This window comes from Tasmannia lanceolata, unplaced genomic scaffold (genome assembly GCF_043159265.1).
Source record: "Tasmannia lanceolata isolate RefF3 unplaced genomic scaffold, GAP_Taslan_0.1 ptg000003l, whole genome shotgun sequence".
Lineage (NCBI taxonomy): Eukaryota > Viridiplantae > Streptophyta > Magnoliopsida > Canellales > Winteraceae > Tasmannia > Tasmannia lanceolata.
This window is the reverse complement of record NW_027518680.1, coordinates 64162741-64186459: the sequence shown is the minus strand read 5'-3', so window position 1 is coordinate 64186459 and position 23719 is coordinate 64162741. Positions and strand designations below refer to the sequence as shown.

General features: G+C 39.0%; 1 protein-coding gene across 1 annotated transcript in view; it reads right to left on the bottom strand.

Moving 5' to 3' along the window:
- The window catches only part of LOC143858668 (uncharacterized), a 79041-nt gene extending 55322 nt beyond the window's left edge, over positions 1-23719 (bottom strand). The window contains exons 1-2 of the mRNA XM_077369373.1: positions 22894-23719; positions 13280-13515 (exon numbers count right to left, since the gene is read on the bottom strand). Of these exons, the coding sequence (XP_077225488.1) occupies positions 13280-13411 (132 nt within the window). The 5' untranslated portion in view covers positions 13412-13515; positions 22894-23719. The remainder of the gene's footprint in view (positions 1-13279; positions 13516-22893) is intronic.

Sequence of the window (23719 nt, the reverse complement as noted above, 5' to 3'; positions counted from 1 at the left end):
TGGCTATATATGTGTGGACGCTCCTCCCTCTTCCTGTGTAAACGAGTTTTAGCATCTCTAAGGGGCGGGCCCCGCGGAGTGTGGCGGGCACGGTTAGTGCTGCCAGAAAACAAAACTGAGGAGGGTGGGTGGAAGACCTAAAACCAAACAATATTTACAAAGTGGGGTCGGGGCGTGACAAAATGGTATCAGAGCCGTACCTCCAGTAGTACGGTATGCCAGCAAGGATGATGGGCCCTAAGGGGATGGATTGTATGATCCCACATTGGAAAGGGCGATATATGTGAACCCTTCCTCTCCCCGTGTAGACGTGTTTTCAGCATCTCCAAGGCGCGGGCCCCGCGGAGTGGGTCGGGCACGGTTAGTGCTGCTGGAAAACAAAACCGGGGAGGGTGGATAAACCTAGAACCTGACAATATTTACACAGCAGGGTCGAGGCATGACAAAGCCGTATCTCCCGTAGTACGGTGTGCCAGCGAAAACGTTGGGCCCTAAGGGGGTGGATTGTAAGATCCCACATTGGAAAGGAAGAGAATATATGTGTGTGCGTGGATTCTCCTTCCCCCTGTCTAGAGGTATTTTCAACATCTACAAGGGGTGGGCCTTGCGGAGTGAGTCGGGCAAGGTTAGTGCTGCTAGAAAACAAAATCGGGGAGGGTAGAAGACCCAGAATCAGACAATATCTACACAGTGGGGTCAGGGCCTAACACATAACGAAACAAAAACTGTAAATGTATATATCACATTATTTTGTCCGCTTAGAAAGTACAGTGAAGAATCTATAAAATCACGAAATGTATGACACATATGCAAATGATGAAAAATTTAAGATGAAACTTCGGAAAATGTAATAAGAATAATTATTTATTTAAAAACAAGAAAAACAGTTAGCAGAAAATAATAAATAATATTTAAAAATCATAAAAAATCTCAGTTTAAAAAAAATAATAAAAAATCTTAATGGACAGGAAACTATGTAAACAACATTCACGCCATTGTAGTGTTCCATACTAAACTTTAAAATATTATAACTAATTTTTTGTATTTTTATAGAAAAATTTGAAATCATTAAACTTACAGAAAATTAACAAAATCAAGGCATGTGCAGATTTAGCCATGCCAATTCCATAAAATTTATGTTTGTCTTTTCTCACTATTTTCTATCTTTATTATATGATCATCTCAAACCTCCACAAATATGTCCATTTTTAACCTCCACAAATTGAAGGGTTAGAATGATCCTATGGAACTGATTTTTTTGGCACACCATATCTATGTCAGTGCCCATCAAATGAATGCTTTGGATCTCCAAACAATGTGGGCCCACATTGTTTTTGGCTAACATTATCTGCTCGACCAAGCAGAAACATTATTCCCTTATATATATATATATATATGTGTGTGGGGAAAGTGATTGTGAGCGGCCCCTCATATAAGCTTATATGAGGTGACCGCTAAAAACATGGTGGGCCCACATTTTTGGGGTGATCCGAACCGGTCATTTGATAGGCCCTGACTTAGATAGAGGGTGCCCAAAAAATCAGCTACATAGGATCATCCCAACCCTTCAAACCGTGGAGGTGAAAGAGGGGAAAATGGGCGGGTATAAATTTGCCCACTTACCCGTCCATTTTCCCCCTCTTTCACCTCCACAGTACGAAGGGTTGGGATGATTCTATGGAGCTGATTTTTTGGGCACCCCTTATCTACGTCAGGGCCTATCAAATGACCAGCTCGGATCACCCCAAAAATGTGGGCCCACCATGTTTTTAGCGGTCACCTCATATAAGCTTATATGAGGGGCCGCTCACAATCACTTTCCCCTATATAATAAATATATATATATATATATATATATATATATATATATATATAGAGAGAGAGAGAGAGAGAGAACGGTTTCTACACACAAGTGTAGATAAGTTATCTACACACTAGCTTAAAATACAGTGGAGGGCATATTGTCTGGGTGATCCAAACCATTCATTTGATTGGCCCTCACATAGATAGAGTGTGCCCATAAAAATCAGCTTCATAGGATCATCCTAACCATTCAAAACGTGGAGGCAAAAAATGGACAGATTTGTGAAGGTTTATACACGTCCATTTTACCTCCACAAATCATAGGGTTGGGATGATCCTATGGAGCTGATTTTTTGTGGACACCCTATCTATGTGAGGGCCAATCAAATGAATGGTTTGGATCACCCAAACAATATGCCCTCCACTGTATCTTAAGCTAGTGTGTAGATAACTTATCTACAGTTGTGTGTAGCAACCGTTTTCTCATATATATATATATATATATATATATATATATATATATATATATAGAGAGAGAGAGAGAGACGTGTATAAGCATATATATAATATCTATACAAGTATACATTATGTGTTTATATATATACATATATAAATTTATAAATACATGTATATACCAGCAATACATGGATTCTTCTAAATGGACGAAGAATCTGTGTCGGACATGTCTCGGATTCCAATAATTCAAGATTCTTTGAGACAATTCTAGATCCGATTTATTTGTTTTTTTCTGCATAACACTAACACAACTTAACAATTACTTCATGTTTTGAGTTTTACCCATCCTACAAGTAAGTTTCTTAAATAGAAATAAAATACTATATCTACTTAACCGATTAAAATTTTCAATATATTCTTGTTATAACCATATTATTATGTAAGAAAATAAAATTTGAAAATTGATTAAAATATTTTGGCAAATCCATGAATCGATTTTTTTATTTTTTATTTTTTTTAGGTTTGCTGAATCCGACACTAGATACCCGTGTCGGATTCTGACACTCGTATCCGTACTGATGCAACATAGGTCTATACATATATGTATGTGTGTGTGTATGAGGAAATGATGTGTGAGCATCTGCTCATATAGCTTATCTGAGAACGGATTTTTAAAACAAGGGTGGGCCCACATTTTGGGGGTGATCCTAAGCATTCATTTGGAAGGCCCCATCATGGATGAGGTGTGTACAAAAAATCAGCTCCATTGGATCATCTTAGGGTGTCCATTAGTGGAGGGAAACATGGACAGATACTATGTCCACAAATCAGGTCCATTGGAGCTTATTTTTGGTACACACCCCATCCATGATGGGGCCTTCAAAATGAATGCTTAGGATCATCCCCTCACCCCTAAAATGTGGGCCCACCCTTGTTTTAAAAATCCATGCTCGGATAAGCTATCTGAGCAGCTACTCACAAACCATTTTCTCTCTCTCTCTCTCTCTCTCTCTCTCTCTCTCTCTCTCTCTCTCTCTCTCTCTCTCTCTCTCTCTCTCTCTCTCTCTCTCTCTGTGTGTGTGTCTATATATATATATATAGGTAGGTAAATGGTATCTGAGCTAGAGTCTCTAAATAGGGTGGCTGCCTATGTTGTTTGGGTTATATTACAACGTGGGAGATGGTGTATTTGTAGTGGCTAGCTCAGATAAGCTATTTGAGCTTGAGCTCAGGTACTGCGCCCCCATATATAGACAAATAGATGTTTGTGTACATATGATGCAGATATTAGGATTTATTTCTGCATTATTTAGTTTCTAGTATTTTTATTTCCATGTTATTAGTTTCTAGGATTTTTTTTTCCATGATATTTTTAGGAATTCTCATTTTAGTAGGTTTCTATCTTTTAGATTGTTAATTGCCTATTTATAGGCCTCTTTACATATTATTATGTGAACTTTGATGATTAATACAATTGATTGAGATTCTCCCCTCTAATTTCCTCTCTTCTTCTCTCCCAAGTCTTCATCTCCTCTTTCTCCTCTATTCTTATTCTTCTTCTCCCTAATTTCATCTCTTCTTCAGGTTATTTCGTCTCTTCTTCCCCTTCGTCTATTTCTATCCCCTTTCGTCTATTTCTCTTCCCTTTTCTCAACTTTTCTTCTCGATCCTGCATCAATTTGGTATCAGAGCTAAAAGTTCCAAGACTCGGAGATTGCAGCCAAACAAGAATTTTGTGCAATTTCCGATTCCCCAGCCAAACCCCGAATCAGTTCTCATTGAAACCCCTATTTACTGTGTTAGAACTATCACCACAAACCCTTTTTAATTCTCAGCCGAACACCTCAACCCAGTCCCTTTGTTTTACAACCAAATTAGTCACCCGAACCACCATCTTTATTAGCCTCTTAACCATTCCGATTCCACCTTCCAACCCATAAATTTTTATACTTCCATCCCTCTTTTGCAACCCGAACAGCAACCTCAATTCAGGGAGAATCTGCCACTGGTTTTACTCACAAGAGATCAGCCCTAACAGCAACATTGTTGTTATTCAAACACAAACTAAGAGCCCACCTTCTTCATCATCTCCTCCACTCAAGCTCTGCAGAAACCCTACTCCTTGCTGCCTTATTCTGATTGCCTAAATCCCTTCATACCAACAAGCCACATAGTGCTGGCCACCATTGGAGGATCGCCACAAACCAGCTTGCATCACTGAATTTTTGGAATCAAAGAACCAGTTGTGTGGTTTCCGCAATACCTGCGACGCTGGCCATCACGAGAACAATTTTTCCGAGGATTTGATGCCATTTTTGCAGGGTATTTGATTAGCCGCATCCTTATCTTGCTAATTGTATTCGTGTGGCAGTCGGAAACTCTTCCCTTCCGAGAAAGTCATCTCAACAAGGCAAGTTGCCTATAATAGTCTGTATCTGTACATGAAAAGGCAAGTTGGGTTACATGCAACTCACGTTTCTATTAAAAGAGGCAATAAAAAAGTTAAGTTACCTTGTACAGTTGTCATTCAAATTAAAAAGGGCAGGTTTCTCTCTTTGAATAGTCTCTTTCCCAAATTAATACCAAGTGGGGTCATGTGCTATTCATCCACCAGATAAAGACTCTCTTTATTTGGTAAGTTGCACTTCTTGGATGTAACTTTCCTACCCCTGTTTTCCTCTTGGGCACCCCAATTATTTTACTTGGGTACAGACTCCACCCTCCTTTATTCCCTTGGACATCCCTTATCAAATTTCTCTTTATATTAATTAGGTAACAGTTTCGACCCCCATTTTCCCTCTTGGCACCCCTTAGCGAGTAAGTTACTAATAACTTATTTAATACCTTTTTTTTTCCTTGGACCACCCCGCACTTAGCTTAAGTAAGTATTTCTACCAGCCCCCTCTTTTACCTCAGGCACCCCCCCCCCCCCCCCTCTAAAAAAAAAAGAAAAATAGAATTTTCTTTTCTCTCTACCCCATCGCATTTTCTCTCTCCTCACCCGAGCTATTTCTGCACAAAATTGGCCCTCGACCTCAACGCGAAAGTTGTTCGTGACAACTTTTAGAGCGCATCCAGCCTATTTTCAGCAACGGACAGTGACTTTCAGCAAAGTTTCAGGAGCAATCTCAGCCGTCGATTACGTGCCATCATCCGATCAACACCTTTCTGTCATCCGATTAGAGATCAGAGACAGGTGTTGTATTCCTTTCGACATGAAAAACAAAACAGACGGTTGATTTCAGTTTTCGACGCCGATCCCAATGGCTCCGCCCTATGTTCCATATTTTGATGGGTACGACGATCAATACTTCCAAGACCGCACTCCCTATAGTTATTATGAGATTGTATGTCTACGGTGGATCAATGCTTTGGATGCGTATCATGAGTACTACGGCTATGATCACCGAGCGACCATCTACCGAGCCAGTGAAACTGAACAACGAGAAGCCCAGAGGTTATGGATAGGTCGAAGCACGGACCGTTATCGCAGTTCTCTATTCCGTCGATGGGAGGATGTTCGTGATGAGTTTATGGGTATTTATGCAATAAGGGCATATCGGTATGAAAAACAATTGCTGCGTGAAGCAGTTGCTCGGCGAGAAGAAGTTGTGCTCGTCGTGAACAAGCAGCAGCAGCCCGTCGTGCACGCGAAGCTAAAATTGAAGTTAAGAATTTAGAGCGTCACATGCGTGAGTCAGATTTGCAGAGCCGCTCCACTATTTCATCTGTCTTACCCGTTGCTGATATTCTTACGGGTCCAGATACTAGTACTGACGAGATCATTGATGTTGAGCCTTTGATTCCATACGATTCAGCCTCTGAGATGGACGATCCAGGGTTAGAGACTCAGCTGATTGCTGATATTGACATCGTTGCGCATGATGCTTCTGAGATTTCTACCGCACCGATTGCCGATCATCTAGAAAGTGAGCTTCACTCTTCTGAGGCAAATATTGTGACAAATCCACTTGAGGCTGATCCATTGCCTAAGTCCGAGCCGAGTTACCTGACTGTTGAGCCATTACTTGAGATGGGTGTTCGAGAGGATAATGTTGAGGATTGCGCTATTTTTTAGCCGGTTGAGCAGATTGTCGAGATTTGTGCTGACACAGAGGCGCTTGTTACGCAGATTGATCAGGAGGATTGCCCGTCTGATATCACTATGCCGGATACGATTCTAGCAGATGCCTTTGTTGTTGATTCCATTCCGCCCGATGTGATACCAGTAGATGATGACCATGTTGAGGCTAGTTATGGATTAGTACTGTCCATCGCTATTATGCCGATCCTACCGATCCAGGAGCACGTTGCGATCTTCCCAGCTAGTTTACTTCTCCAGCGCAGATTCTGTTCACATAAGTCTACATTGGCACTTTCTTTCCTCTTCTTCCGCCGACATTACAGATGCTTCTCCCGATTGTCTCGAGCGTTAGACATCATGACTACTTCCGCCGGATTACGCGTTCTATTACTTCAGTGGATTGTTTACATCTTTGACCCAGGTGAACTAGAACTCGAGGGCGAGTTCTTTTTCAACCGGAGGAGAATGATGCAGATATTAGGATTTATTTTCGCATTATTTAGTTTCCAGTATTTTTATTTCCATGTTATTAGTTTCTAGGATTTTTTTCCATGTTATTTTTAGGAATTCTCATTTTAGTAGGTTTCTATCTTTTAGATTGTTAATTGCCTATTTATAGGCCTCTTTACATATTATTTTGTGAACTTTGATGATTAATACAATTGATTGAGATTCTCCCCTCTAATTTCCTCTCTTCTTCTCTCCCAAGTCTTCATCTCCTCTTTCTCCTCTATTCTTATTCTTCTTCTCCTTAATTTCGTCTCTTCTTCAGGTTATTTCGTCTCTTCTTCCCCTTTCGTCTATTTCTATCCCCTTTCGTCTATTTCTCTTCCCTTTCCTCAACTTTTCTTCCCGATCCTGCATCAACATATCTACAGAACCACCACAAGGGCTTGCATAGGAAAGGATAATCTGCAAATTAGGACAAGAGCCCCACCCCCCCCCCCCCCCTTTTCTCTCTCCCAAATAGCTCCCTCATTGGTTGCAGTGCTACTGCCACTAAAATTCATTTTAAGCCACCCCTCAGCTAGAGTGGCCCAATCCTTGGGAGGCCTGGCAGTAGAGGAAAATTATGCACTAATCTAAGTCCAATTACAAGTAATGTCTTGAACAATCACCAAAAAACCTCTTGGTCTTAAAGGCATATGCAGAGGCTTCCACAATTATAAGATTAATAATTTTAGCCATCGAGCTATATTTATTAAGAAAAATCTGATCATTTTAACTTATCCACATGATCCAAATTGCCGATTGAAAAGAAAAAATTTCTACAAGCAATCATGTCTTTTATTAACTGATGGTGTACACCACCACTCTCAAATAGGTATAACCAAAGATAAGAAGATAGATCAGGCCATCAGGGAACATGTTGAAGAGACCATAGACGAAACTACATAATTGTTAAGCTTTATGGCAAAAAGAATAAACAGCTGAGTGGGGAATTCTAGAAGGAAACTACATAACACACAATCATGATTATCGACGGTGTGTATCTTAACCATCTAGCCCCTAATAAGGATTTTATTACAGATAGTGCACCAAAGGAAAGCAATTGCTCTAGGAGAGGCAAAAGACTTTCTAAATATCAGGTAAACATGGACAAGAGCAATGACTATTGGATAGTGCATAGTAGGACTTTACGGAGAACACCATTTCACTCAAGCATCCAAACAAGGTCATCAACATAATCTACATGCATATTTGCACTATTGTATAGAACTCCCCGAGTAAATCACTGAATCATTCGTCGACTCGGTGGTAGCCCTATCAAGTCAACCAAAAACTCCTTTTACTCCCCCAAGCTGACTAGGTTTTACTTTGGGTAGTTCTTGGCTGAGTACGTTTTTGTAAATACTGATTGGCAATCAAGTAAAAAAAAAACTACCAAAGATAATAAAACTAACCATACCTGAAATGAGTATAAAAGAGATAAAAGCAGAATGAATGGATACCAAAACATCGAATGAACCTGAATTGTACTAAAAAAGCATAGAAACTAAAAGAAGACATTTTAAAGATGCAAGAAATGTGCCATTTTCACTATATAAGAGCCAAGTCGGTATCCCTATACCAATTGCTGGAAAAAAAATAGAATGTACCTGAAGCATACTAAAAAAATGCATAGAAACCAAAATAAGGCATTTTAAAGATGAAAGAAAAAGTGCCCATTTTCAATATAGAACACCCAAGTCGTCATCCCTAGACCAATTATTGGAAACTATGCTCCTAATCTTAATGCACATGAATTTCTAACTTGTTCCCACTAAAGTTGAGCATAACAAAAAATATGCATTCCAACATGTTAACGGGTATTTTGGTCTTTGTCTATGTATCCCTTCTCTTTGTCCATTGAAGAAAACACAAAAAAGAAAACTATAACCCTAACTCTCCCCCTTATACCGCTTCTTCGTCCTCTCCGCCACCTCACACCGATCCACCTCCTCAGTCTGGCGGATCCGCCACAGGTATTGATTTTCCGGCTATTTCTAAGTCCCCTATTGCTTCTTGGACTCGTTCACGGTCTACTGCTCATCCTATCTCTCATTTTGTTTCGTATGATCGTGTTTCCCCTTCCTATATGAGTTTTCTATCTTCCTTATCCTCTCACGCTATACCTAACTCTGTTGAAGAGGCCTTATCTCATCAAGGTTGGCGCTCAGCTATGGAGGCTGAGATGGAGGCTCTTGCCTCTAACCGTAAATGGGAGCTGGCTCCGCTGGCTTGGGGTGCCCAAGCCATTGGTTGTCGTTGGGTTTGCTGTTAAATATCTCCCTGATGGTACTGTTGATCGGTTGAAAGCCCGTTTGCTGGCTAAGGACTATACACAGACCTATGGTGTGGATTATATGGAGACCTTTTCTCCAGCAGCCAAGATACCGTCGATTCGAGTGTTTATTTCTTTAGCAGTTAACCGTGGTTGGCCTCTCTATCAATTGGATTAAAAACGCCCTCCTAGGTTTGTTGCACGGGGGGAGATTGGTTCAATTTGTCGACTTCAGAAGCCGTTATATGGGTTGAAACAGTCTCCACGAGCTTGGTTTGGCAAATTTAGTGATGTTTTTAGGCAGTTTGGTTTGAGACAGAGTGTCGTTGATCACTCCGTATTCAGTGCTCACTCTGGTGATGGCTATATCCTTCTGATCGTGTATGTGGATGACATTGTGATTACTGGGGATGATGAGTCATGTATTCAGAGACTCGAGAAGTTTCTTCAGACAGTTTTGTACCAAAGACTTGGTGCGTCTGAGGTACTTCCTAGGTATAGAGGTGGCATACTCCCCTGATGGTATTTCCTTGTCGCAGAGAAAATACGTCCTTGATATATTAGAGGAGATCAGATCCATAGGAATAAAGTCAGTTGAGGTTCCTATGGATCCCAATGTGAAGCTTCTTCCGGATCGGGGGGAGGGGGGAGTTGTTGGAAGACCTTGGCAGGTACAGGAGATTAGTTGGTAAGTTAATATCCTTGACTGTGACTCGCACTGACATATCATATGCAGTGGGAGCAGTGAGCCAACTCATGAGTTCTCCTCGTACTTCACATTGGGCAGCTGCGCTTCAGATAGTTCGATAACTGAAGAGTGCTCCTGGAAAAGGTTTATTTTTCAAGAAGCATGATCATATGTGACTGGGGAGGTTTCCAGATATAGATTGGGCAGGATCTCCAACAAAGAGGAGATCAACTACAAGCTATTCAACGTTTGTGGGAGGAAATCTTGTCTCTTGGCGTAGTAAGAAACAAGATATTGCATCTAGATCGAGCAGAGGCTGAGTACCGAGCTATGGCTCACACATGTGCATAGTTGACACAGTCGAGGTCTCTTCTGCAACAGATTGGTATTCGTTCTTCATCACCAGCGACCGCATTGTAACAACAGGACATCAATTCATATCGCTTCCAATCCAGTATTTCATGAGAGGATGAAGCATATTGAGGTTGATTGTCACTTCGTTCGTGAGAAGCTTAAGAGTGGAGAGATTAGTACCATCTTCACTAGGTCCGCAGATCAATTAGTTGATGTATTCACCAAACCATTGGCAAAATCCAAGTTGAGAGACATATGTAACAAGCTAGGGTTGTATGATATATACACTCCTGAGAGGGAGTGTTAAAGGGTATTTTGGTCTTTGTCTATGTACCACTTCTCATACATACATATATATATATATATATATATATATATATATATATATGTGTGTGTGTGTGTGTGTGAGGAAAAGGATTGTACACTCGAGCGTACCAAGCTTATGGTAAGCTCAAGTGCCCCAATCACATGGGTCCCACATTTTTTGTGGTGATCCAAAGCATTCATTTGCAAGGCCCTATCATAGATAGGGTGTGTACCAAAAATCAGCTCCATTGAATCATCATAACCCCTCCAAAAGTGGAGGGCAAAAATAGGCAGATTTGTGGTCTGTCCATTTTGCCCCCCACAAATGGATGGGTTAGGATGATCCTATGGAGCTGATTTTTGGTACACACCCCATCTATGTAAGGGCCTTTCAAATGAATGCTTTGGATCATCCTAACAAAATGGGCCCACATGTGATTGGGCACTCGAGCGTACCATAAGCTTGGTACGCTCGAGCGTACAATCATTTTCCTCTATATATATATATATATATATATATATATATATATATATATATATATATATATATATATATAAAGAGAGAGAGAGAAAAGGGTTACTGCTAACGTTAGCAGCTAGCTTAGCCGCTAGCGATAGCATAAAACAAGGGCGGGGCCACATTGTTGGAGTGATCCTAAGCATTCATTTGAAAAACCCCATCATGGATGGGGTGTGTATCAAAAATCAGCTTCATTGGATCATCATAGGATGTCCATTTGTGGGGGTGAAAATGGACAGATACTGTTTGTCCCCTAATTTTCCCATTTTTTCACCCCGCAAATGGACACCCTAAGATGATCCAATGGAGCTGATTTTTTATGGACACCCTATCCATGAAAGGGCCTTCCAAATGAATGCTTTGGATACCCCCAACAATGTGGGCCCGACCTTGTTTTATGCTAATGTTAGCAACTAAGCTTAGCTGCTAACGTTAGCAGCAACCCTTTCTTAATATATATATATATATATATATATATATATATATATATATATATACACATATCATTTTACATGGGAGCTCCATCTTCTCCCTCACTTCTTCTTCTTCTCTTCTTCTCCTCTTCTCCTTCTCATTCGCCACAATAACACAGCAAAGAATATGCATTCTAACTAATACAATACCAAGACTCCCTTGAAACCTTGACAAAATTTGTGGTACAATGCCTAATGTCAACAAACCTAGGCCGGGTCATAGTAGCTGGAAATCCCTCGGGTGGGTGGGAAACGCGTTTCAGAAACGTTTCCGAAACATGATGAAAAAAATTGGGGAGACGTTTTCAAAATGCATGGGAAACACATGGAAAATATATAAGAAACATATGTGAAACATGTGAGAAACGTTTGGAAAACTCGTGGAAAACATATTGAAACAGGTGTGAAACTTACGAAAATTGTTTTGGAAAAATAACACCAAAAATTGTGGAATAGATATTAAAAACGAAAGCAATAGCATATATTGTAATAAAAATAAAAATAACAAATATTCTAATTGAAACTTGAAAGGGATTTGCTAGCCACCTTCGCAGAAAGCCATTTCGCACCCATCCTTTGCATGTGATGACAGCCACATCAATGAATAAGACAAAATCCGCCTCAAAGTCAACATAGGTGACTGTCATGCAAAGGACGGGCGCGAAATGGCTTTCCGCGAAGGTGGCTAGCAAATCCCAACTTGAAATTAACAAATTTTAAATCTACAAAACCATATATTTCGTGTTTTCCTTGTCTTTCATATGTTTTCATTGACAATTCTCTGTCGTTTCTTAAACGTTTCTCATGTGTTTCCTAAGACGTTTCCCAATGAGTTTCTCATACGATTTTCTATCGTTTTTTTGTTTCTCGTTTCCCCTCTATTTTTCCCTACATTTCCCATTTCCGTTTCACATTTGGCTTCCTGGATCGTTACCCACCCTGGTAACTATGGACCAGATTGTTGTTTTCTTCATGTTGATTCGTAATTTAAAAATGATAAATTACTTTTATCTGTTTAATTTAATAAATATGAATTTGAATGTTAAACTAGCACCAAACAAATGATAAATTACTTTTATCTGTTTAATTTAATAAATCTGTATTTTCAAAAAAAAAAAAAATCTGCATTTGAATTAAAACTAGCACCAAACTAGCAAACATAAGCGGCAAACAATGTAATGAACAGAACAAAGTACTTCCCTATGGGTTCAAAATAAGTTATCTTCAACAGCATGCTTAGTTAAAAAAAAAAAGGCACTAATCATCAACACAGAAATATGATAAACCTGAGGCCAGAAGAAGCATATTAGCACTACATAAGGGGCTGAATATAAACAAGTGACATGCATTGAAAGAAACAGGAGATTAAATAGATAAACTAAAATGGAATCTTTCGTCAAAAAATAATTCCTGTTTTAAACACACTGCAAAAAAAAAAAATCAACAGTCAATATGTTGACAATAAACCAAATATAAATGCTTGTGCCAGAATACCCTGTAATAAGATCATAAATAATAGGTATATATTTATGAAAGATATTCCCTTTACAATAATGATTATTATTGGATGAAAAACCATCAACAGTTAATTTCCGTTTAAGACATTGTTGATACACAAACAAGTCATCACCTTCTCATCTTCGAAAATGTGCTGATTTTGTGACAAAGAACAAGATGGGCACATGATGCTCAAAAATATAAAATCTGAATAAGGGAAAAGGCATAAGCATATTTAACCACAGTTTCTTTGGCCTCACACCCTACACAATTAATCAATAAATTTTCTACTCCTAAGCAAAAAAATATGCTAGAGTAGAAGAATGAGAGGTACTCTGCGATAGATTTCCACTGATGTTTCTGCGTTTTCTTCTACTGTAGTTTCTTCTTCAACATGTTCTTCAAAAGTCTCTTCCTCATCATCTTCAGGCAAAGGCGAGGCATTCAAGTCCATGGAGATGATCATTCAACATCAACCAAGCAACATTAGCTGATGTATAAATCTGTGGGTCCCTCGATGAAGCTTTTTTAATCCAAAAACGTACTTTAGCAAAGAAACTGAACTTCAACCTATACAGTACCAAAAATTAAATGTAATAAAAAATGGCACGATGTCGTCAACACACTTTTGACAAAAAAAAAAGTAAGCATTAAATTTAACCAAAGAAAGAGAAAAAGAACTAATCAGATAAACACCAAGCACTGTACACAAAGGTATGAACTAAATTGGGGCTAAAATAAGTAATATAATGTGTCCTAGTCAGCAAATAAGAAATAGTATCCTCTACGGGTATGCAAACCCATTTACATATAGGATATAGCCATGAAAACATCCCTTAACCAAAAGGTCCCCCAGCAAATGGGAGAAATTCAAACAATGAATTAAACCCACGGTGATGTGAGCAAAAATCCCAGCAAACAACAGAAAGCCAAACTAAGCGCACAATCAAAATTAGAGCCCAAACTAGAAGTAGTAAATGGCAAACTACAACGATATCTTCCAATTGACTAGCAAATAATCATCCCCATACTAATGCATAGACTAAACAATCTGAAAATTGAAACAGGTTTCAAGAAATCGTATGTGCTGACTAGTATCATGCCACATGATAGATATGTAGCATTGAACCACACAAGATGTTAGCATCAAAATTAAAATGAAAATAGGATTTCATATTCTGATTTCAAAAACCATGAACTATTACAGCAAAACATCAATAGCAGTAACAATACTGTTCTAACCCATATTATCCGTATCTAAACAGGAAAAGTACCCATGTGGGACATGTGTTGCATTTCAAGATACCATGGATTCAGCTGGCGACACTTCTAGATTTCTTGTAGTTTTTCCTAAATTGCAAATGACATAATTTTACATTTACCACCACAAATTTTGAGTTTTATACATCCAAATGGTAAGCATTTAATATAGAATTTATTAAAGTTTGAGTGGCATCACTATTGCAATCGCACGTTATACTAAAATTAAAAATTAATTAAAATGTATTGTTGAATCCATAATCCTAATTTTTTTTACTTTGGCTTGTGACAAAAAAACAGCCCTCCTACTGAACCGTCAATCCTCCCGATTGTTGTCAAAGCCTACAACAAGTCCAATACACTCGATTGTTGGAGTTCTTTCATATCCCATAATTGAAACCCATCCACAAAGAAGAGTTTTTTTCGAACAAGTGAAATATATTAATAAAACAGCACGAAACAAGAAGGCCAAAGGAAGCTCACATGGGCATCAACTACAAAACCGGCATATCATGCCAAACTAACAATTACGTGCAAGTACTGCCACAATTGGCAATTTGAGCTACCATTCCCTTCCCGATGAATATGAGAAAAAAAGAACATTCCAAAAACTAAACAATGTCCTTCATGTCCCTGAATACGCACCAAAATCCCCAAGGGGGCGTGATTCCTCCTTTAACCACCTGATAATGTGAAGCGAGTCACCTCCTCACTTTTGATCCAAACTATCGAGGGATTCAAGTAAGAGATTAGCTTAACACCCATTCTGGGCAATAAGGGCCTCTGCCAAAGCTGCGTCGCGATTGTTGTAAGGACCTGAAATGTCAAAATCACCTTCCAATAGTAGGATTAATAAACACCCTCACAAAACAGGCAACTCGATAATCCCCCCTTACCCAACTCCCTATTAAGCCGCTTGCAATGCTATCAAAATTAATCTTGATCCATCAAAGTTAAGGAGGAAGACATGTATTGGGATTGATAGGAGGCAGCCAGTAGTGTAGGGACTTTGAACAAACTGAATAAGAAGCTTCAAATGTTTACCACCATAGACATTGAATAAAGATATGCTCGAGGATATCTCCAGAGGATCCATAGGAAAAATAGTCCAACTAATCAGAGGCAAGGTTTTAAATTTCAATTTCAGTATCGGTTTCGGTCACCACGGAAACGGAAAAGTTTCAAAATACACACTTAGAAACCATCACACAAGCAAGATAATCACCCATAATAAAAACATCAAACAGCTAGTGTCATGCATTGTTGCACATGCTTGATGATTTAGCACATATCAAATTTAACATGTAATTCATAAAAGTATTTATAAATAATACATGCACCACATTTCGCATGCAATTCGTAGAAATATAATTATGTAATGCATAATGATATAGTATACTACTATTACACTTGCGATTTTGGTTTATGCATTTTGGTCGTTTCTGTTTCGGTTTCGGTGGGGATGGAAACGGAAACATTCCGGTCATTTTGTGTCGATTTCGGTGGAAATTTAAAACCATGATCAGATGTATTTCTTTTATTTGGCCCATTCCCAATGAGAATCTTATCCTGCATCGCAAACCAGAGATAGTAGTTAGCACTTGGGGATGCTTTGATTCCAAATATTCAATTCATTAAGATAATCATTTTGAAATAAATAGTGGCCAGTTAGCTAGTCCGATAGGTCAAGAAATTCCGCAAAAATTTTGAGAAGGCACCAAGAGTAATGATTAGAGTAGGGCCTCAGTTGTGTAGGTAGTTAGCCACATATACCCTTTGGGTCGATAGCTCTTGCATAAAGGTTAGGTAATGCCTAAGTATATGATTTCCAGAGAGAATCCACGGAGAACTTATCCCCCAGTAGGAGGAATTTTCCCTCTAATTCATGTTTGGAGAATAAGACTTTAGCCCGTATTTGGAGTCGGACATTCTTGATACCAAAACCACCAGCCGATTTCGGCATACAAACTTTATGCTAGCTTATTAGATGCACACATGGTTTTAAATTTCCCCGAAACGAGAGAAACGTTTCCATTTTTCATCCCCACCAAAATGAAATCTAAATGATTTCCTTTCACGTCATTATTTCCCCAAATTTTAATCCTGAAATTCATGAAATTTGAACGAAATTCATAAAATTCGACCGAAATTCTCGAAATTCAAATGAAATTTTTGAAATTCAACCGAAATAATCGGAACGACAAAAAATGGAAAGATGTTATCATTTGCATTTCATTTCATCTCGTTAATGTAGAGAATAATATTTGGTAGGCAACATCATTAAACTGCAACACAAAGTAGCCCAATCTAATGCACGGCATGTCATATCGGCATGGGACCAATAATACCTCGTACCCATATGTGGTATTGACATAGTGTTAAGGTCTTTAGAGAGGAGACTGGTCATTGTACTTTCTTATACTTCATTACCATTGTACTTCTCTATTGGCTTTTACCTTCTGGACATGCACAACAACACATGTCACTAGGTGTTAGATGTGATTAAGCCATTATGGATGGTTTTGTTACTTATGTGATGTTTTCTAAGTATGTGTTTCTGCTTATTCTAGCATTTCCCAAAGTTTCATCTTAAAATTTCATCATTTGCATATTTTTTAAATATTAAAAAATTTCATCATCTGCATTTGTTTCCATATGTTTCCGTGATTTTACAGGATTTCCACCAAAACAGAAATGTTTCTGTTTCCGTGCCAACCAAAATCGAAACCGAAATTTAAAACCTAGGAACATTCCAAAATGAAATTGTCATTCAGATATAGTTCAGTTGGATTCTCTGAATTATTTCTACCATTGAGATCGGCATCCTAACACAAATATATATATATATATATATATATATATATATATATATATATATATATAGAGAGAGAGAGAGAGAGAGAGAGGGAAAGAAGAGTTTCTACACACTAGCGTAGATAAGTTATCTACACACTAGCTTAAAATACAGTGGGGGCCACATTGTTTGGGTGATCCAAAGCATTCATTTGATTGGCCCTCACATAGATAGGGTGTGCACAAAAATCAGCTCCATAGGATCATCCCAACCCTACGATTTGTGGAGGAAAAATGGACGTGTATAAACCTTTACAAATCTGTCCATTTTTTGCCTCCACAGTTCAAATGGTTAGAATGATCCTATGGAGATGATTTTTTGGGCATACCCTGTCTATGTGAGGACCCATCAAATGAATGCTTTGGATCACCCAAACAATGTGGCCCCCATTGTATTTTAAGGTTATTCGGCTTGGAAGGAAAAGGTATTTCCTTTCCTAGCTCTCAAGTTTAGATAATATTCTTTCAACTATTAGATCCCAATCGTCAGGGTAGAGAATACGACCCTCAAGGCGAAGGCTCAGATACTTTAAAGGAAGAGGAGCTATCTTGCAATATAAAAGTGATACAATGTCAATGATAATTGATTCTTGGGAAAATTATATTTACACCCCCTCTAGTTTCTGACACATCCACTTCTACCCCTATAGTTTAAAACGTGACAACTACACCCCATGTAGTTTCAATTTGTATAAGGTAGGCCCCCTCAGTTGACGGTTTGTCCACAGATTGAAGGGTTAGGGTGATCCGATGGAGCTGATTTTTGGGGCACACCCTATCTATTTCAAGGCCCATCAAATGAACGCTTTGGATCATCCAAACCATGTGGGCCCATACCCGAATCCAAACACTACCAAAAACACTGTGGGCCCACATTGTTTGGATGATCCAAAGCGTTCATTTGATGGGCCCTGACATAGATAGGGTGTGCCCAAAAAATCAGCTCCATCGGATCATCCTAACCCTTCAATCTGTGGACGAACCGTCAACTGAGGGGGCCTACCTTATACAAAGAGTCTAACATAGACATCCATTTCAATGCAAAAACCAACAACATTCAACCAATGGCTAGGATTGGTTGGATACTCGGATCTATGAGCTTTTAAACCTATTGCCCATCCATGGTGAGCTCCTGCAATGATTGATTCCAATCATCTTACAAATGTTATCTAGACTTTTGTCTTTACTACTATAACCATAAAATTGGGGTTTTTATTAAAGAGCCAACAATATTCAATGCACCAAGCACAAAATGTTTGAAAAGGAATAATGAAATACTATGTTCTGGTTTATATCTTTTCGTTGATTGTAAATTATCAATTACTAGTTGACCCTAAAAATTATAGTTGGAAAAAAATCACAAATTGAGTTGTGCAACCAACGTTAGCAGATAACACCAATCTATTCATTGGAAAAACTGTGAAAGTTAAGGGGAGCATACAAAAGTCAGATCAAGTCAATGGGCCAAGATGCATATACAGTTCACCTATCAATATAAGCAGCTGGCCTGACAAAACAAATTAAGTGATTACAATAGGAGCCCCATAAATATTCAAATGAAAAAAAAAAAAAAAACAATAGCAACCCCGTCAAAATTAAAAGTTCATCAACAATAGCATTTTCGATATGAAGATACCGTAACTATAGTTGCACTAATGGGTGCAGTCGCCACTTCAGAATCTAGCAACCCATAGGCCTTTTCATAAGCCAAGTAGCTTATGTAAGATGTTGATTAACATCTTGTTGATCTCACATGGTTGGACATTCTTGTACTCTTTTACTATAGAGTATCCTCTAGTGGGATTTTGGAAATAGAAGTCTATTTTATTTCTGACTCATGGTTGCTTTGGAAATCGTATTCCTCAATGCAAAGGGATGCTTGGGTAAGACTAGAAAATTTTCGAAAAAAAGTGAGAACGTATTCAAGGGGAAAAAGTGTGTAAGATTTGGCTCTCTTGAGAAAGCAAGGTGATAACACACAGACAACAAGATCTTGAAGCTCATTAGATTCTGGATCTTGAGAAGAGATAAAGTTCACAAGCAAGAAGAGCATGAAACTTGGATCTCTCCAAAGAAGATCCACTGAGGAAGCACATTCAAGTGGAAGTGCATCAATGCTCAGATCCTAGACGGCATCGAGCACACCAAGTTTGTGTCTTGTGTAATCTGGTGAGAACTTGTTACCTTTTCTTACGCTCTCCACATAGTAAAATCTTTTGAAGTCTTCTCCTGTGGATGTAGCCACACACTGTGGTGAACCACTGTGGACCCCGATCCCGAGGACGGTGGTGAGGATACGAGATCCACATCAATCCTCTAAGATCTCCACAATGTGAAGGAGACCTCTATCAAGGAACTCTCGAAAGAGTGCCCCTCACAGCATGAGTGGCGATGTAAAATGAGATACCTCTTGATCCGGAGACAAAAGTCTCAAAACTAAGACGTACCTAAAATAAAGAAGAGTCGACATCCAAGGAAGTCGGCCCTGGATCCCATGAAATACTCTGTTGCAACGGATAACCAGAGATACAAAAGTCCGTGCCTGATGACGAATAGGGAAGGTGTTAAGCACCCTCAATTCGCCCAAATGCAAGCACCTGGTCTCTTATGCCATTTTTTATTAACTTCGAAGAATTTTGGGAGAAAATCATGTGAAATGGGAACATGCATCCCTGAGAAAACGTCTACCTAAGCATGCATGACCCAGGGATGGGTAAATAAAACAAACAAGTCCTAACTCATCACATCTAATCCTAACTCAACACATCTAAGAAAGTAGTAAACAACCACATGCACAGCTACAACTAAGCAGATAATCAAGATAAGATGAATGAATAAATGCTACAGCTAAGCATGTGAATGTATAGATAAGCACAGCAGTAGACAACCAAAGCAATAGAATAAACACACTAGCATGCGAGCCTGTGCAAGAGATAATGCTAAGAAAATAGTAATCAATCACATGCTAGAAAAGTAAACAATCTAAAAGTAACATATAAGAAACCAAAGACAAACACACAATGAGCTAAAAGATGCAAGAAAAAAAAGGAATCGGAAAATAAATGGTATACGAGGACCAAAAATGCCAGGGAAAAGAAAATGGGACATACGATAGGCTCAGGGAGCGATTCTAAAAGAATCAAGCCCAGCGGTCCTAATCCGTTAAAGATCGGATGAGTCTCGCAATCATCATAGCCTGTCGTTGGGCTCAGCGAGGACAATCCCTGTAAAGGGACCACGCTACGTCATCACCCGTCCCGAAACCCGATAAAACGTCGGAAAACCGATGAAAAATGGGAAAACCACGATCAAAATCGAAAATGAAATGAAAAGAGGGCTCCGAGTGACCTGGCAATCACCATCAACGCCGATTTTTTAGCTTTTTTATATTTTTTTAGTTTTTTTGTTGTTTTGAAAGGTTTGAAGAGGTTTTATTTAAAAGGTTTGAAAGAATTTATCAAAAGGTTCGACTGGACTTGGGATAACGGTCTCAAGCTGCCTAAGTACCCTGTGGAAAGGGATCAAGTCAACGTAGTTCGAAACCGCTTTTCGAAAAACATTTTTTGGTATTTTTGAATTTTTGTTGCTTTGATTTTTGGTTATTTGATTTTTATGTGTTTTTGTTTATCCCTTTTGATTGAAAAGGGGGTTTGGCTCAGGAGGTTTCCATCTGTCGTCGCCAAACCCGGCAAAGTGTTCCCATGATCGAAGGGAATCGCGAAACTCAAAGAGGATCCCGATGAACGTAAAGAGAATGACTCTGAACGAAGAAGAAACCCGAGAAAATGTCCTTATAATCGATGGAATCCCGAAGCTCAAGTAGGATCCCTAAGAACGTGAGGAGAATGAACCCGAAGAAGAAAGACCGAACCCTGTCAGAAATAATGATCACGAAGAAGAGGAAACCCCTAAGCCTCGTGAGAAGTGATGAGATAAGAAAAGAGGCATGAAGGGCAAAGGGGTGGCTCAAGAAATATTCTGTTATTGCCTAAAATCCGACAAGGTGTTCCTATAATCGAGGGAATCACGAAACTCGAAAAGGATCCCAAGAAACGTGAAGAATAAACCCGAAAGAGAAGAGAGGTAACTCTAAACCATACGAAAAATGATAATCTCGGAGAGGAAAGAACCCCTAAGCCCCATGAGAAGTGACCAGATAAGAAAAGAGACATGAAGGGCAAAGGGGTGGCTCAAGAAACATTTTGTCATCACCTAAGCCGAGAGAATGTTCAAAAAAAGTCGATGAGATCCCTAGATCGATAGAAAACCCGAAGACTCGAGAAAATAATCTCAATAACAGAAATAGATCTCAAAAGATGAAGAAGCTCCTGGAAGATCCGAGGCCGTAGATGCTTGGTAAAAACTAAAAACAAAACAGCTCTGTTATCATTACCAATCACAAAGAGGGAAAGAGAAAGCACTCCGCAAAATTACTGTTATAAATGAGTCAGCTAACACTAGCACAAGTGAATAGGGGACCAAACATTACTCAAACCCTTTTTGGATAATGACAAGAAAGTAACAGACATTCAACTGGAAATTTCAATAATAAGGCTTTTCTCTTATGCCACTCGAATATACATATTCAAGCGAAAATCAATATGGACTTAAGGGCAAGACCAAAGCCTTGTCACTGCGTTTTGGATAGCAACATGAAAGACCAGCATTAATACCTTATATGGACCAAAAAAAAACTCAAAACATCTCCATGCCCCTCTCTAATGACACCCATTGGGGTCGAAAAATCAGTGACTTTGGGACTCTCGATCCATTTCCTCAATGGTAATAAACCCACTTTAATCCTGATTATCGAAATCACCTTGGGATTACCACAAATTCAATTAGAAATACACAAAGAAAGTCCAATTAGCAGGGAGAAGAAAGTTGGTCTAGCGATGTCACCATACAGCCAACAAGTCAAACAAAATGACCGATCATTATTAATGCCCCGAGTCAATATATCGGTATTAATCAAGGACATTTGAAGGGAAGAATACATACATCAAGCCTGTTGGATTGTATGAACATTACCAAACCAATTGGTAATAACAAGAGTGCTATAGTGAATGGGTTGTATGGATAATCACAGGCATTAATGTCAAAACCATCTTGTTTCAAGACCTACGACGAATCTTTCATTCAGAAGAATTGTCATTTTTTTTTTCATTTTTTTAAAAATATCTCAGAAGAGAGTAATAAATCTGTACAATAACCAAGATGCAATGAACAATAGAACATGGGAGTCAATTCAAGAGGAAAAGATGTTTGCTAATTTTCCATAGCCCCATGATAGGTTTGGATATGGTATACAATTGTGTGGACAGGGTAATACTTAACTCAAAATTAAAATGTGCTACACTTGGAGTTAACTACTATAAAATCAGCAGAAGAACAAAGATATTGACAATGACATTGATATCTTAACCACTGCACAATATTCAATTTATCCTTCATTTCAACATAACCATTACTCTTCATCACAAGTGAAAGTCCACATCAATTCAAGGTTTAACCCGTTACGGAAACTGAAATAGCATTTGGATCCGCAACAAAAAAAAAATCACGTGTTGGAGGTTAATAATCCAAATCATAACAGAACTGAGAACTTTGGTTATGAGACTTTTGTAACTATTTTCTTTGTTCTAATGACATTCAAATCGAGTGAAAATCAATCCAGAGAAGAGTAGAAAAATCAAATTGATATACTAAAAGACCAGAGAATAAATGAAAGATTAATCACATCATGGAATCAAAATGCAATAAACTGATCTCGTCCCAAGAAACCACACTGATTTAGAGATCTTGCAAAATGAAAGAGTAAAGAACAATCAATACCTGGCTGAGAATTGGTTAGTCCTCCGTCCTTTGAATTGTCCTTAAAAAAAATCCAAATCTAGAGCCATCTCCCTCTCTTCTACTCGGATCCCTCGATTTCTCTTTATTTCCCTTTCTCGGATCTCTCTCTTCCCTACTCTCTGCAATGAATAAAGCCCCAAGGTCTCCTCTTTTTTTTTTATTAGGGTTTGTGTAACCCAAAAGGCAGCAAACCCATTAGATCTCTCTCTATTGATTTCTTTCTTCCTTCTTTGATTTTCTCTCTGAAAATCAGCAAACCCCTTTGAGAAAATGGCTGAGTAATGAAGGGGGTGATGGTGGCTGATTTAGGTAGAGATGACCGGAGGTAGAAGGGGGTAGAAATGGAGGCTGAGATGGGTTTGGGATTAAAATGGGTTTAACTTTGAAGAAGAGGGTTCCTCTGTATAGAAGATGATGGAGGTGGTGCTGAGGTAGTAAAGGGTATGACTGAAATAGGGTTTGATGTTTGGAGGGGGTGGCTGTAATGGAGGCAAAAGGGGGTATACTTGGTGGCTATGTGATGCAAAGTGGTGGTAGAGGTGGTGGTGTTCGTGGGAATTGGAGGCGAGGGTGAAGATTGGCCGGCGGATCCGGTCGGAGGTAGATTGGTCGTGGTGGCTATGGAAGATGGTGAGGTAAGGGTGCTCGGAGTGGGGGAGGTAGCTTGGTGGTGGCTATGGAAGATGGTGGCAAGGGCGGAGCTGCAAGTCCCTCTCTCTCTCTCTCTCTCTCTCTCTCTAGCTCCCTCTAATTTCTCTCTTGCAGCTGCAAAATGGGGCTCCTCTGTTGGGAGAAGAAAATGAAG